This window comes from Rhincodon typus, chromosome 6, assembly GCF_021869965.1.
Source record: "Rhincodon typus isolate 14 chromosome 6, sRhiTyp1.1, whole genome shotgun sequence".
Classification (NCBI taxonomy): Eukaryota; Metazoa; Chordata; class Chondrichthyes; order Orectolobiformes; family Rhincodontidae; genus Rhincodon; species Rhincodon typus.
The window spans coordinates 65,999,508-66,016,448 of record NC_063337.1 but is presented as its reverse complement, the minus strand read 5'-3'; the positions used below and the strand labels follow the sequence as shown (position 1 = coordinate 66,016,448).

General features: G+C 42.3%; 1 protein-coding gene across 1 annotated transcript in view; it reads right to left on the bottom strand.

Annotated features, from left to right (window-relative positions):
* cldn10a (claudin 10a) overlaps nucleotides 1-16,213 on the bottom strand; it is a 37,409-nt gene extending 21,196 nt beyond the window's left edge. Inside the window, exon 1 of the mRNA XM_020513484.2 lies at nucleotides 15,994-16,213. Within this exon, the coding sequence (XP_020369073.2) occupies nucleotides 15,994-16,213 (220 nt within the window). The remainder of the gene's footprint in view (nucleotides 1-15,993) is intronic.
* Between the last annotated feature and the right edge of the window lie 728 nt (nucleotides 16,214-16,941).

Genomic DNA, 16,941 nt, shown 5'->3' with positions numbered 1-16,941 from the left:
ATGTAAAATACACATTATATGAAATATAAATGTACAGCTCGCCTTTCAATTGCTTGTTGATGAATATGAATTAACAAGGACCAGTCAGTAATGTATATAAATAAGATGATTGTGTACAGGATTGTTTTGTTAGAATGAGATTAAGGTGGGATGGCTTGGAAGTGAGGTGCAAGAGACATTAGTTTTGGATGTGACCATTGGTCCAGTGGTGATCCTTACTGCATTAGAGAAATTCTTTGCACCCCAGGCAGCAGCTGGTGCTGCATTGGGCTTTCTCCTACTTTTCATTGCACTTGGCGGCAAACAACGTGTTCTTGGTACCTTGTTCCTTTGTCAGCTCCAAACCTTACTGCCACCCAGTGTTGTGCAGAGCACAGCATGCAGCGATCATTTTGCTTGTAGATGAGCACTGAAAGCAGCCTCAATATCTGCCTAGGAAGCTTATGTGCATCTTGAACTTGTACAGTGTCATATCTGATTGGCAGATTATTGGCTGTATCACATTTGGGCTTCAGTGATTGAATTTCTCATGGGTGTCTTCAGCCAAGTTTGAAAAGTGTATCATTTGTTTCCTGGCAGTCACCTGTCAAGTCAGTTTGCAGATCCCATGAGGCGAGGGAGCTTGGACATGCAGTATAAGAGCATCATTGCAGTTCCCCAGGAATCAGTTAAACACATGCATAAATTTGCATTGATGGAATGAAAGTTCTTGTGATGCATAAATATATCCTCTACATTATTTTATATACAATGTACGTCCAGGAAACTTGACCTCATGAGAAAGTGACTGGGCTGTTGATGAGAGATTAGGAAAGTAAGGGAGGGTCAAGGGAAGTGGAGCACATGGGGAGTGGTGTGGGTGGGTAGGATAGGTGCTAGAAGAGGGGGTACTAACTTTAGGTATGGGGGAGACAGTATTGGGTGAGTTGCTGGGGATTTGGGAGCCTGGGTAATAGGGAAGGTACTATGGGAGCTGGGCAGTTGTTGGTGGAGTGGGGCAGGTGTTGGATGAGTGGGAGAGTGAAATAACTGCGCAGAGGCTGGTATCCCATCACCAAGTCACCCGGATTTTACTTGTGCATAGTACATTGGCTGTGTCCAGCCAGCTTGGAGTCAGTCCCCAGGACTGAGGAGATGCTAAATATCCTGTTTATGTTGGTCAGTCAGGGCTTCCTGAATGGCCTAAGTTCACAACCCCAATCAAGGTTCTCTTAGTCAACGAGGTCCACCTGGTTCCAATCACTACATCGCTCCCCCACTAAGTCTGGAGATGTGGGCCTGGCCTTTCTCTTGTAGCTTTTCCTGTGGTGTTTTCACCCCAGGTCCAGCTCCTCTAATTTGGACTAATACACAGGTTATGTGTACCTGACCGTAGACTATCTCCTGCATCCAGAGCATCTCAGGAGAGTTTCCTCCTCTTCTTCCTGCAGTAATGGTATCGAGGCCGCTTCCATCTTGGACTCCAAGGTTTTCTCAACACTAGACGGAGGGGAAAATCTTACGATTTCTGATAGGCCTTCTGGCCAATTTGAGGGACTACGTATGTTTTGTCCTGCCCCATTTGTGAGATTTCAGGTGAGGTATATGTTTGTTCAGGACCACCTCACCTGCTCAAACTTTGTAAGTCACAGGACCTGACCTTGCATCCACCTCGTCTCATATCCATACAGGGCTATTTCCATGGTTCCGGCACCAAACTTTGTCCCAGAAATTAAGTTGTCTGTTTTATTTAGAGGAGACATGTGGTCAGCATTAGCATTCATACTGTCATTTAATCCTCCCCCTCCCCTCCCCACCCCTGGGTCTGGAAATATCAGGTTTAACCTGATGTGGAGTCTTCACCGACTCAGCAACTCTGTTGGAGCTATCCCTGTTATTGCGTGGGAGTTGGTCCTATAATTGAACAGGAACTGGGACACTTTGGTATCAAGTAACACTGTAGGCTGCCTCATTAAGCCTGCCTTCAATGACCGAACCACTCCTTTCGCCTGACCTTTGGACGATGGATGGTGTCGAGCTGTCCTTGTTGGAAATACTCAAATTCTCTGCTGGCAAATGACATCCCATTGTCTGTGACCAATACTTCCAGGCGTCTGTGTATCGTGAGCAATGATGACAGCTTCTCATTTGTAATCCCTGAGTTTGCCAATTGAACTTTATGCACATCCAATCACTTTGAATGAGCATCCACAATGACCAGGAAAACTGAGCCGACGCAAGGACCAGCACAGTCGACATGAACTGAATCCAGGGTTTAGCTAGCCATTCCCACAAATTTGGGAGCACCGCTAGCAATAATTTTTTTCCTTATTGGCACTCTGACCATTGCCCCAGTAATGCAGCTATGTTGGCATTCAACCCTGGCCACCAGACATAAATTCTTGCCAGCAACTTCATCTTGGAAATCCCTGGATGACCCTGGTGGAGTTCAGCCAACATCTTGTGGCGACTTTTACTCGGGACAATCACTTTTGCTCCCCATAATATGCCATTCTGAACAGTGATTTGGTCTCACCGGGTCCAGAAAGGTTTCAGTCCTGGTTGAAATGGCCCTTCTGTTTCCCCCATTACCATCAGCTGTTTTAATTTTGTCAAGCCTGGATTATTTTGTGTCCATGATCAGATATTGTCAGCAGTAGCCAGAAAGGTGTCTAGAAAGTTTAAAACCAGAACAGTATCTCCCAGAGGAGGCACCACCAGTGTAGTATCTGCCGGTAGGAGGAAGCTCAAGGCATCCGCATAAGCCACTTGGCTTCCTGGACAGCATTCTAACTTGTAGGCGCTGAGAATAAGGGCCTACCACTAAATTCTACTGGAAGCTATGGGTGGCACTGCCTTGTCTTCCTGCAGCAGCCCTAGCAGGGGTTTGTTATCTGTTTCTATGACAAATTCCCACCCAGAAAAGTATTGGAGGAAGTTCCTTGCATCAAAGATAGCCACCAAGTCTCCCTTCTCTATCTGGGCATATTTGCACTCGGCATCAGCCAGAGTCTGGGGAGCAAATGCTATTAGGTGTTCCTCTCCATTGGACCACCGGTGAGCCAACACTATTCCAATACCGTATGGGGAGGCATCACATATCAGCACCACCCACACTTCGGATCGTTGTGCACCAACACCTTGGATGACAACAGCTGCTTTTTCATTTCCCTAAAGGCGACTTCTTAGCGAAACTACCATTTCCAAGGCTGACACTTTTCCAATAGCAGGGGTAAGGGTGCCAAGATTAGGTGTCAGGTTAAGTATGAATTTTCTGTAATAAATCACTAACTTAAGGGAAAACCTAAACTCCTGTACAGACGTGGGAGCTTGCTCTCACTTTACCTTCCAACAAGCGTAACCCGATTTTGTCGACTCTGTAACTCAAGTAGGTCACTTAGAGTGCCTGGAATACACATTTTTCTCTTCTATGGCATATACCTGCCTGGGAGAAATGTTTAAGCACTGTGTCCAAGTTCTCCAAATGGTCTTTATTGGTCTTCCTGGTTATTTGCACGTCATCCAGATAAATGGCGACCTAGGGCAGCTCTTGTAAAATACACTCCATGGTCCAGTTGGAAAGGGCACTTGCTGATGATACCCCAAATGGCAATCTCGTATATTGGTACAAACCCTTAGAAGTATTAATTGTGGCATACTTCTGGGACTCCTCATCTAGTCACAATTGCAGGTAGGCATGGCTTGTGTCCAGCTTCATAAAGGACAGCCCACTGACAACTTTGTGGACAAGTCCCCTATGCAAGGGATTGGGTATTTATCCAGTTGCAAGAAGTGGTTTACCATTTTCTGAAAATCCTCACAAAGGTAAACTGAGCCATCAGGCTTCACAATCGGTACGACTAGTGTTGCCCATTCCTCAAACTGCACTGGTTTGATGATTCCTTTGCTTTCCTACCTCCTGATTTCCTCCTCTACTTCTGCATGTAAGGCAAATGACACTGGGCAGGCCCTTCAAAATTGGGGAATTGCTACCTGGTCAACATGTAAAGTGGCTTTGTCCCCTTTCATAGTCCTAAGCCCTTCATGAAAAACTCCTGGGTATTTCACTAGGACTTCACTTAGGCAGCCATTTTCTGATTGAAAAATGTTGAGCCAATCTAGGTGAATCTTCCTCAACCAATTCCTGCCCCAATATGCTTGGGCCAAAGCCTCTTAGTACCGTCAGTGGTAACTGCACCAACTGGTTCTGGAACCGAAGTCATATCCTTAATCTGCAACAGTTCCCCAGTGTATGTTCTTAGCCTGGCTGAAGTCTTGCACAAACTTAAGGATTGGAATTCCAAGCAAATCTTGTTAAAGACAGGTTCTGCAACCACAGATACAGCTGTGCCAGTATTGACCTCCATGGGAACTGGGTGAACATTTAACCAAATATTAATTTTAATTGATTCTGATTTGAATGTCGCTAAACTATTTAATTGTTCCAACCCACATGTAGGGGGACTTCCCAGAATGTGCACTCTCCTGGGCACTGGCCTATAAGTTTTCTTACTCAAGTCACGCCTTGCCGGACTCCTTTGCTGTCTCAAGTCTGCATACTAACAGCAACTACAATGGCTTGCTGACCCAGATCCTGAAGAACGTTGTAGCCATTTGGCCAAGACATGGCATTGTGTGGGTTTCTGCTGTTGGTTGGCCGAGGGTCCCTCTGCTCAGGATATGCCCTGCATGAGGCTCTGCGATTACATGTCCCCCAAGCTCAGTCAGACACTTGAGAGTGTCCACTTCTTTTGGGATGCCCTGTAGCTTCCACGCTCCATTTGCCGCATTTTCTAATGACAAAGCCTGTTGTAGTGCCTGTTTGAAGTACAGTTGGACTTCAGCTAGTAGGCACTTCTGCATGGTTACATCATTAATCCCACATACCAAATGGTCTCTCAGCATCTCATTCAGGGTTAACTGAAATCACATGCCTCTGCCAGCCATCTTAACCTTGTCAAAAATCCCAATATGGATTCCCCTGGTTCTCTAACAGTTGAATAAATCAATAGCGTCTCAGAATTTTAGGAGATTTGGCATCATAATATTCCTTAACTAACTCTGTCAACTCTTAGAAGGTTTTAGTGTCTGGTTCCTCTGGCAAAGTTAAGCCCTTTATAACTGAAAACGCTGCGGGTCCGCAAGCAGTCAGAAGGATTACTCATTTCTTTTCATCTGCCCCAATGTCATTTGCCCGAAAAGATATTGCATTCTTTCCACATACTGGGCCCAGTCTTTGACAGAAGGATCAACAAGTCAGTCTTCCCAAATAATTGGCATGATGCCAGAAATACTCATTCCAAGATAACTTTTGAGGGTGAATGTTCTTCAGGCATGTACTGTTTTCTCCCAGTGCCACAGAAATAACTGTGTAGGGGCCAGTATCCTGTCACCAAGTCATCCTTTATTTACTTGTGCACTGTACACTAGCTTTGGCCAGCCAGCTTGGAGTCAGACCACTGAACTGAGGAGATTCTGAATCCCCTGTTAATATTGGTCAGCCAGGGCTTCCTGATTGGCCCAGATTAACAACCCCAATCAAGGATCTCATAGTCAACGTGGTCCTCTGGTTCCAATCACTACAGAGAGGAACCTGAGAGAGGAAAAGAGCTGGAGCAGGAATGTGTGCTGAGGAAAGAGAGAGGGGCTACAAGTTTGGGGAGAGGCAGGGTAGTGAGGAGATGCTGAGGTTGTCAGACGGTGCTGGAGCAGTGGGTTAGAAGCTGATATGGAGGATGGTGTTGAGGGATTATGGGATGTTGGGGGAGTGGGAGAAAAGTTGGGTTAGTGAGGAAGGTACTTGGGGTGTGGAGAAGGAGCTGGTGGAGTGAAGCAGGAGTTTGGGGATTGAGGGAGGCACAAGGAGTGTGGTGGAGGAACTGAGGAGTGAGAGAGATGCTGGGGATGTGGAGGAGAAGCTGGGGGAGTGAGAGAAGGTATTGGGTGTAGTGGTGAGGGACTGGAGAAGGCGCAAGATGTTGCGGAAGTGGGTGAAGTGCTATGGGATTGGATGATGGTCTGAGACAGCGGCAGAAACAAATAGGATCAAAGAGATAAAAAAGTAGGAAACAGACAACATTAATGGTTCTTTACTTAAATATGAGTAGTATTTAGAACAAAATAAATGAATTAATGGCACAAAATTGTTAACGCGTGTGAGCTCATAGCCATTACAGAGATGGGGCTTACTGTCAATCAACGTTAATCTGTGCATTCTTCATGGTAATTCCTTCATCTATCAGAATTCACTCGTCAAACAGCACTCTCCTCTATGCAATATGAATGTTGGTTTTCTCCTTGAATTGGTATTGTTGCTAATTGTCCTGATAAGGGTAAAATGAAATGCTTTGATAAAATGTGTCTTTTTGAGCAATATTCATGTTCCATACTACCAAACATTTATTCTATGATTTAATGAGAATCCAATTACAAATAATAAGGGAATGATATATGTTTGAAAGGATAGTTCCTTACTCAAATTCAACCGTTCTAGTTTTTAGGACTTTGGTGCACAAATCAATGTTTCTGGCATGTCAATAGAACCTGGTTTTGCATAAATCCATCCTTCAAAAACTTCCAAAATATGGCTTGCATTGCCATTTGTTTGAGGATTACTAGATACATTTTAATTATTAAAATATTGTTGAAAATTGCATTTAGTTGAGTTGAAAAGCATTAGCAGCATTTTGCAGCAGCATTCAAAATGCAGTTAAAGGAAGGAAATGCAGTTGAATATCACTATATATGGAACAGTACTGAAGTCAAAAGAAAAAGAGATTGATTTAAGTGTGAATATTTAGACAACACTTCTTGCCAATTTTGTCTGACGAAGGTGTTGTTTCAGTGTTATGTAGACTGGATTCTAAGTCATATCCAGTAATCTTTTTTGATGAAATCTGCTAAATTCAAAGTTCACTGAGCGGAAATAGGCTTTCTGGCTCTTAGAGTCTGCTCCCCATTCAGTTAGATGATGGCTAATCTGATAATCTTCAACTCCACTTTCCTGCGTTTTCCTCATAACCCTAGATTACTTTACTGATTAAAAATCTATTTCAGCTTTGAATGGACATAATGACAGCTTTCTGCAGCAAAGAATTTCACAGATTCACTACCCTCTGAGAGAAAGAATAATCTCCTCACCTCTGTCCTAAATATGTAGCCCCTTATTCTGAGATTATTTCTGCTTGTCCTAAATTCTCCTTAAATGGTAAACATCTCTTCATATTTAGTCTTGTGAAGCACCTTAATAATCTTAAGGTCACCACTGATTCTACTATATTCCAACGAGTACAGGCCCAAACTACTCAACATCTCCCCACAGGAGAGTCCTTCCATACCTTGATCAACTCGTGAACCCTCTGTGGATTGTCTTCAATGTCAATATGTTTTTGCTTATCCAAATTCACACAAATTGAATATGTTCTAAAGATCACAAAATGGGTTTTATATATCGACAAGAGCAACTTTTTTTTAATAAAAGAACAGCTGACATTGAATCCTGAGGAGTTACTGGTGCTGTTCAATATTTTTCAAGTTGCTGATCATTGAACTACAAAATAGTTATTATTAAAGAAACATAAACAATTAAAGCAGATTATATTAGATTAGATTTATTGTCAGCATTTTTAGCTAATTGACACCTTAACTATTTCAACTATGAAATAAGAAAAATCCTGCAGCTCTCAGGAATTTAGATTTATGATAAAGCTTATGATAATAAATAAATTGGATAACCTGAGAATACTGCAAGCATAAAATAATGGACTACATCAATCAGACAAGAAGACGTTGATCTTTCATCAAGTCACAAGCTAGCTTTAATCAGGTCAGTCAGGCCTTAACTAGTTACAAGTCAAATATTTAAGATTTGCAACTTAACAGTACTGTCACATTTTTATTCTACCAATCTCACAAACTATATCATGAAATATATTTTATAACACATAATCTGTGATATATAAGCAATTTAATGGACATAGGTTGAGGTATCTAACGCAGGTGTCTTGTGTACATATATACACAGACAGATTGCTATCACTTAACCATCTTTCCATATATCCTGTTAGGAGCTGAAAACCTGACATTTTGAAATTAATGTCTATAAAATGTTGTTGTAAAATCAATTTATCCCCTGAGTTTCTTACTGAACTGCACTGCTACCGACCCCTGAGGTGTAAAGTGGCAAAGCTATTTCCTTTAAATGGTGATGTCAATACCTTACTATCACAGACACTAACTTGCTTTTGACTTATTTTGAAGCAGTTATTTGGAATCTTGATAGTTTAATGAGTTTTCACCAAAATTGGGATATCAGTCAAATTTTAGTAAGCCCATTTTCTTAACTGGAAAAATTACCACCTCAGTGTTGATGGTATGTTGGTAATATCATTGCACTATTAACTCCTGCCCTCTGCCACTCTGAAGACAATTCCACCATTACAGCTGGTGGAACTTAAATTCAGTTAATATATCTGAAATTCAAAAGCTAGTCACGGTAACAACTGTGCTTAAAATCCATTTGGTTCACTAATAGACTTTAAGGATTACATCTGCCACCCTTACCTGGTCTGACCTATGTGTGACAAGCATTCCTTCAGTTATATAAAATAGAATAGGAAACTGGACCAACCATCTGTCATGACCCAACTATCCCACTAGCTGGGAGACCCAGCAGATGAGGCAGTACAGTGGTACACAGTTAAGAGGAAGTAACCTTGGGAGTTCCCAACATTGACCGATCAGGCCTCATGACATCAGGTCAGACATGGGCAAAGAAACCTCCTGCTGACTACTACATAGAGTCAACGCCACACCCACGCCTCCACACAGCTGATAAATCAGTATTCCTCCATGTTGAATACCCCTTTGAAGAAGCACTGAGGGTGGCAAAGACCTAGAACCTAATCTGTACATAGGACTCCACCCCAAAAGTGGCTCGACAACACCACTAGTGACCGATTTGGTCCAGTCCTAAAGGACATTACTGCTAAACTGGGTCTGCACCAGATGGTGAGGGAACCAACAAGAGTGAAAAACATACTTGACCTCATCCTCACCAATTTGCTTGCCAAAGATACATCTGTCTATGACAATTTCATTAAGAGTTACCACTGCACAGTCCTTGTGGATTGAGAATATCCTCCTTTGTGTTGTATGGCACTATTACATTGCTAAATGGGGTATACTTCAAACAGATCTAACAACTCAAGACTGGAAAACCATGAGGCACTGTGGCCATCATCAGCAGCAGAACCATACTCCAACCCAATCTGTAACCTCATGTAACCTCATGGCCTGGCCTACCACTACTCGACCACTACCATCAAGCCAGAGGATCAACTCTTGTTCAATGAAGAATGCAGGAGGGCATGCCAGGAACAGGACCAGTCATGTTTAAAAATGAGGTGTCAACTTGGTAAAGCTACAATGCAAGACTACTAAGCAGTGAAAGAAACTTGTGAAAGGATGGTGTCATAGAGTCATACAGAACAGAAACAGATCCTTCGGTCCAACCAGTCCATGCTGACCATAATCCCGAACGTGTCTACGCTTGGCCCAAATATTTCTCCAAATATTTCTTATTCATATACTTACCTAAATGTCTTTTAAACATTGTAACTGTACCCACATCCACCATGTCCTCTGGAAGTTCATTTCACACATGAACCCACTCTTTCTGTAAAAGAATTGCCCCACAGGTCTTTTTCAAATCTTTCTCTTCTCACCTTAAAAATAGGCCCCCTTGACTTGAAATTCTCCACCCTAGGGAAAAGATACCTACCTGTCACCTTACCTATACCCCTCATGATTTTATAAACCTCTGTAAAGTCACCCTTCAACCTTCTACGCTCCAAGTGAAAGAAGTCCCAGTCTGTACAGATTCTCCTTATAACTCAAACTCTCCATTCCTGGCAACATCCTGGTAAATCTCTTCTTAAACATCTTCAGCTTAATAATATCCTTCTTAAAACAGGGTGACCAGAACTGAACACAGCACTAGAGGCCTCACCAGCATCTTATACCACCTCAACTTAAAGTTCAAATTCCTGTACTCAAAGGTCTGAGCAATGAAGGCAAGTATGCTAAATGCCTTCTTAACCATCTATCTTTATGTGATGCAAACTTCAAGGAATTATGCACCTGAACCTCTAGGTCTCTGTGCTCTACAATACTACCCAAGGCCCTTCATTTAATTGTAAAAGTCCTGCCCTTGTTTGTTTTACCAAAATGCAAAACCTCGCATTTGTCCAAATTAAACTCCATATGCCACTCATCAGCCCATTTAGCCAATTAATAAAGATTTCTTTGTAATATAGATACCCTTCTTCACTGTCCACTATATCACCAATTTTGGTTTCATCTACAAACTTATTAACCATGCCTTCTATATTCTCATCCAAATCATTTATATAAATGACAAACAAAAGTGGACCCAGCACAGATCCCAGTGAAACAGCACTGGCCACAGGCCTCTAGTCCGAAAAGCAATTCTCCACCATCATTCCTTGTTTCTTCCCATTAAGTGAATTTTGTATCCAGTTGGCAAGCTCACCCTGAATCCCATGTGATCTAACTTTATTAATTATGCTACCATGCGGAAGCTTGTCAAAGGTTTTACTTAAGTCCAAGCAAACAATATCTACCATCCTGCCCTCATCAATCTTCTTGGTTACTTCCTCAAAAAATTCAATCAAGTTTATAAGACTCGACTTCCCTCACACAAAACCATGGATGGAACTAAGTGATCTCATAAACAGTTATGAATGCTGGTGGGCAATTGAATGATTAACAGGGGGAAGATCCAAAAATATCCCCATCCTCAGTAATGTAGGAGCCCAGCACAACAGTGCAAATGACAAGACAAGTAATTGCGAAAATCTTCTGTCAAATGTGCTGAGTGGATGATCAATTTTAATCTTCTCCTGAGGTTCCCAGCATCATTGATGCCAGTCATCAGCCAATTTGATTCACTCTAATTGATAACAAGGAACGGTTAAAGGCATTGAACAGTGCAAGAATATTAGTCTTCACAGCATTCCTGCAGTAGAACTGAAGACTTGTGCTGCAGAACTTCCTGCATGCCGAGCCAAGCTGTTCCAGTAGAACTATAACATTGGCATTGACTCGATAATATGGAAAATTGCACAGGTATGTCTTGTCCACACAAAAAAGGAAAAATGCAACCCAGCCAATTGCCTCCCAATTTTTAAAAGAATATTTTTATGGGATATGGGCATTGCTGGCTGGATGTACATTAATTTCCCATCCCTAATTGCCCTAGAAAAAGACAGCGATCAACTGCTTTCATGAGTTGCTGCAGTCCATTTGCTGTAGACCACAATATTTTTTGTGAGAGGGTTCCAAGATTTTGACCCCAAGACACTGAAGGAGCTATAAGAACTGTAAGGAATAGGAACATAAGTAAGCCTTTTGGCCTCTGAAATCTGATACACAATTCAATAGGACCATGGCTGATCTGGCATTCCCCACATCCACTTTCCTGCCCTTCCCCCATAACCACTACTGATCAAGAAACTATCTATCTCAGTCTGATATATACATAAGGACTCTGTCTCCACAACTCTCTGCAGCAAGGAATTTCAAAGATTCACAACCCCCTACAAGAAGAAATTCCTCCTCATCTCAGTCTTAAATTTGTACCCCTTTACTCCAAGACTATGCAAACTGGTCTTAGACTCTCCCATGAGGGGAAACATACTCTCAGTACATACCCTGTCAAGCCCCTGAAAAAATTCAATATTTTTCTTAGAATCCCTAGTGCAGGGGTGGCACATTGGCTCAGTGGTTAGCACTGCTGCCTCACAGTGCCAGGGGCCTGGGTTCACTTCCCCCTTGGGCAACTATCTGTGTGGAGTTTGCATGTTCTCCCCATGTCTGTGTGGGTTTCCTCCAGGTGCTCTGGTTTCCTCTCACAGTCCAAAGATGTGCAGGCTGGGTGGATTGGCCATGCTAAATTGCCCATAGTGTTCAGGGATATGTAGATTAGGTGGGTTTGGGGAATGGGTCTGGTTGGAATGCTCTGAGGTTCGGTGTGAACTTGTTGGGCTGAAGGGCCTGTTTCCACACTGTAGGGATTCTAAAAAAAAAGAAGCAGACCATTCAGCCCATCGAGTCCACACCAATCCTGTGAAGAACATCCCATCCAGACCCACCCTATTCCCATAACCCTGCGTTTCCCACGGCTAATCCACCTAGCCTGCATATCCCCAGACACGAGAGTTTCAAGGAGATCACCTCTCATTCTTCTAAACCACAATAAGTAGAGTTTAACCTTTGCTCATATGGCAATCCCTCTATCCAAGTGAACCTTCCCTGAACTGCCTCCAAAGAAATATCTTTCCTTAATAAGGGGACCAAAACTGTTCACAGTGCTCCAGATGTGATTTCGTCAGCACCTTGTACAGTTGCAGTAAGACTTCATAACTCCTGTTATACTCCAACTCCTTTAAAATAAGGGCTATAATTCCATTAGCCTCCTTGATTACTTGTTGCATTTGTGCACTAGCTTTCTGTGTTTTGTGCACAAGATCCCCCAAGTGCCTTTGTGTTGCAACTTTCTGCAGTTTTTCTCCATTTGGAATGGCAATATATTGCCAAGTCAGATGGTGAGTGGCATTGAAGAGAACTTGCAGGTGGGAGTGTTCAAGTGTTTACTCTCAATCATCAGTAAACTGATGGAAGAACTGTCAACAGCACTTTCAAAGCAGCATGTACAAAGGAACAAAAACAAAGTTAATGGAAAAGCTCAGTAGGTTTGGCAGCATCTGTGAAAAAAAAGTCAGAGTTAACATTTTGGGTCAGGTGACCCTTCCTCAGATCAGTACAAAGGAGTAACTGTTCAGTTTGGGTTGCACCAGTCCACTCAGTTCCTGACCTCCTGGCCTTGGTCGAACATAAGCAAAAGAACTGAATTTTAGAGGTGAGGTGAGAGTGACTGCTCTTGACATCAAGGCTGCATTTGACTGTGTGGCATCAAGGAGCTGTAGCAAAACTGGAATCATGCGACAATCTTTCTCTGGTTGGAGTCAAAAGAATGTGGTTGTTTGAGGTCAGTCATCTCAGCTCCAGGACAACTCCATAGGAGTGCCTTAGGGTAGTGTTCTAGGCCCATCTACTTCTAACTGTAACAAATGCTGTGACCTCCACCTCTCACGGTCAACATATTCTGAGTGGCTGTGAAAGTTTCTATCCACATTTCCCTGGAGTAGTCACATAACCAAACATTTTGTAAAAACACTTGCATTATACTTAAGTAAAAGTGCAATACAACTTTATTAGTTCTGCCAATTCCAGCATGATCTAATTTAAAGGCAGTTTGACTCTCTATATTTGGTTAGATCATAATTGTGTTAAGGATATCTTTACAATTTCACTGGCCACATCATGGAGAAGCAATCTTCCTATTTCATCATTTGCCACAGCAAATGAACTTGCCTCAACTTGCTTATGGTTTTAAAACAATTTTTGAAAAAAGTAATTCAGTCAGCTAGTATTTTCAGTGTGGACTGCTGGATCCAGGGAATGATGCCTGGATCTGGGTGGGGTTAGCTGAAATCTGACCATTACTGAGATAGTACAACACCAGCAAATGTATTGATTACTACAGCAGATGGTGAGGTTATTGCCCTCTCACTATTTCAATGGGCAAACTGCAACAATGTAGTTGTCCATTTGGAAACTGTTTGCTTTGGGACAACAAAGCTTGGTCTGTTGTGATAGATAACTCATGTTTGGACAAGGAGCTAGACTGACAGGGAAACCTCATGACTCTTGGGATCTCTTTTAAACTGGCACAAGAGTAATGGAACTGAACAAGTGGGTAGGATAACACTAACAAGATACTTTCAGCCAAACATAAAGGTTTCCAGCCCATGGGGAGTGAGCAGGTGAATAGAGCTTAGCAGTATTGAGTGATAAAGATCTCCCAGAGATGCAGACTAGCATTAATGTGATGACATTTTAGAAAACTACAGATCAAAGTCCAGAGCAGAGGTACCTCTGGTGAGGGGGTGCCAGACCAACTCTCAACAGTTTTTGCTTTAGCTTTTTTTTCAAATTTTCTCAGGCCATGACTGAGCTAAGTGTTTGTGTGCTTTAATTTTGGCTAATTCCCAATGGTCAAACAAAGAGGTTGGACAGGAAAATTGCATCAAAAAGATCTATGAAACACATGTAGGATTGTGAAATATGCTGAAAGTGGAAATGCTAATATTCCGACTAAAATAACGTGGAAACTAAAACAAGGAGTTCCGAGAATCAATAAGAAAGCAGAGCAAGGGTGATAGAGGTCAGCTTTATGCTGGAAAACTGAGAGAAATAGTTGAATGGAAAGATCTGAAATATAGAACATTGGGTGGAACGGAGATACAAGAAAAGTAATGATTTGTTTTGAATGAGAAAGACATGGAGTGTAATGCCAAGAGTCTCTTCCAATAATACTGAAATTTAAACAAGGAGGGATAAATACTGAAGCAGTTGGCGAGATTGCAATCTGCATATTCCTGCACATTTACAACAAGTTCATCAGCAGTTGAGAAAAACACAGTCTACCCTTTAGGATGTTAATATCAGAAGAGTCCATAAACCTAATTTTGATCTTTTTAGAATCATAGAATTTTACAGTATGGAAGGAGGCCATTTGACTCATTGTGTCTGGACTGGCTCCTGAAACAGCTACCCAGCTCGTCTCACTTTCCAGTCCTATCTCTGTAGCCCTGTAACTTCATCTCTTTCAAATATATATCCAGCTCTCTTTTTAAAACTCCCATGGAATCTGCCTCCACCACTCTCCCAGGTAGTGCATTCCAGATCCTAACAAGTCTCTGGGTGAAGAACTTTCTCCTCATTAGCTGTTTTGCTGACAATCTTGAAATTGTAAGCCCTAGTTGCTGACAAATCAAATAGTGGAAACAGAATATCATTCTTTACACTGTCAAAACTGTACCTAATTTTGAACCACCTCAATAAGGTCACCTCTTAAATCAACTCTGCTTCAAGGAAAATAAGCCTCTAATAATAACCCTCTCTAATCTTTCCTTGAATCTAAAATCCTTCCTTCATGGTATCATTCTTGTAAATCACCTCTGAACTCTATCCAGGGCTGTAGCATCCTTCTTTAAATAAAGTACCCAGAACTGAATACAATACTCCAAATGTAATCTGACCAATGATTTGTAGAGATGTAGCATCATTTTCTTCCTTTCATACTCTATGCCTCTATTTACAAATATAAGGATCCTAAAAGGCTTCTTAATAAATGTTTCAACTTGCCTGGCCACCTTCAGAGAATCATATATGTGAGTGCTGAGGTCCCTCTGCTCCTGTACACCACTCAATGTTGTACTACTGACACTGTGTCTCCTGTGTTTCTTATACCAAAATGTATTACCTCACATTTCTCTGCACTGAAATTCTGCATTGCTAGGTGTCTGCCCATTTGGCCAACTTGTCACTGTCTCTCTGAAGTCACTCAGCACCACCCTCAGAATTCTTACAGACTTGCCCTGCCATTTTACCATTTACTGTTTACAAAGATTATTCAATTAGACAAGCAATGAAATGCCACCTAAAATCTCTTCCTTTCCAAATGCCCAAAATTAAGTCCAAAGTTGTTGTAGGTTAGGTGGTTTGGCCATGCTAAATTGTCCCATTGTGTTCAGAGATGTGCAGGCTAAGTGGATTAGCCATGCTGGTTACAGCTATAGGGTGGGTGAAGTAGTTGGTTGGGATGCCCTTAAAGTGGGTCGGTGCGGACTCGAAAGGCCGAACAGCCTCTTTCCATACTGTGTAATTCTATGATTCTGAGACGTGACAAGTAATTCTATTCCGCGAACCCACAGCTCGCAGACAGGGGGAAGAGGAGCTGAATGAAGAATAAAATCAGACAGTCTCAGACAGGAATATTCCCGACACAGCGCACCTGCAGCAGGTAGACAGCTAACACCAGGAGAAAGAAAAGGTTCATCAGACTGATTACTTGTTAAAATCACCAACCATCGAGGGCCAGCATGGAGGGAAAATCTTTGCAGTTGGACACCCCAGTGGAATCTGTCACACAAGTTTTCCAAAGATTGGCCCAGAAAGTGGCCGTGGTGATAACTGTACCGTCGATGGAGGAGACCTTCCAGTAGTCTGTGGGCAACGTTGAAGACACCAAAATAAAACCAGAAACGGATAATATGAAGGCAGCGATTTCCAGTGTCATACTCGCCATCCTCAGGAACTTCTGCCAGTAGTGGAACCAGTGGCTGCGATTGTAAATTGTTTGATTCTAAATCAGCGAGTCATTTATTCGCGTTCCATACAGGTTTGCAAAAAAAAATGAATCTGGTCTAAACTGTTCTCTCTCAGGGGAAGGTGCACCGCATCCGCAATTTCTCAGGTACTAAACTGAAAAGAAACTTTTGCAGAAACTTGTACTGGGGCTGGTTCCCTTGCGTCACAGGAGAATTATACTGTGGCCACCACCCTGAAATATCCGCTAATGCTCTTCCTGTAAGGTTTATATCTGAGGAAACCGTATCAGTCTAATAGGGTTGATCGCCTACGGCAAAACATCGAATGCAAGTTGCATTTACTTAAAATGTAGCGGTAGATGATCATACTTACTTGTTCAGCAAACACATTAACATTGAGGGCAAAAGTACGTTCAAATCTTTTTCACCCAAAACAAGTTGCTAAAATCTTCTACGTCGGGAAGTATATTGGATAATGAATGGATTGCACAGAAGTAGCAGGGGTTTATAAAAGCAATTTGCACAAGTTAGGTCTGTATCCATTGGAGTTGAGAAGAATGAGAAGGGATGAACTGATGATGGGGCGGGGGCGGCGGAGAGACTGAAACCGTGAAGACTATTTTTACCAGAGTTTAGTAGAATGAGAGGGCTCTTATACACCGTCTCCTTAGGCTGGAACCCCCTAGTTCTAAACTCCCTGGTCTTC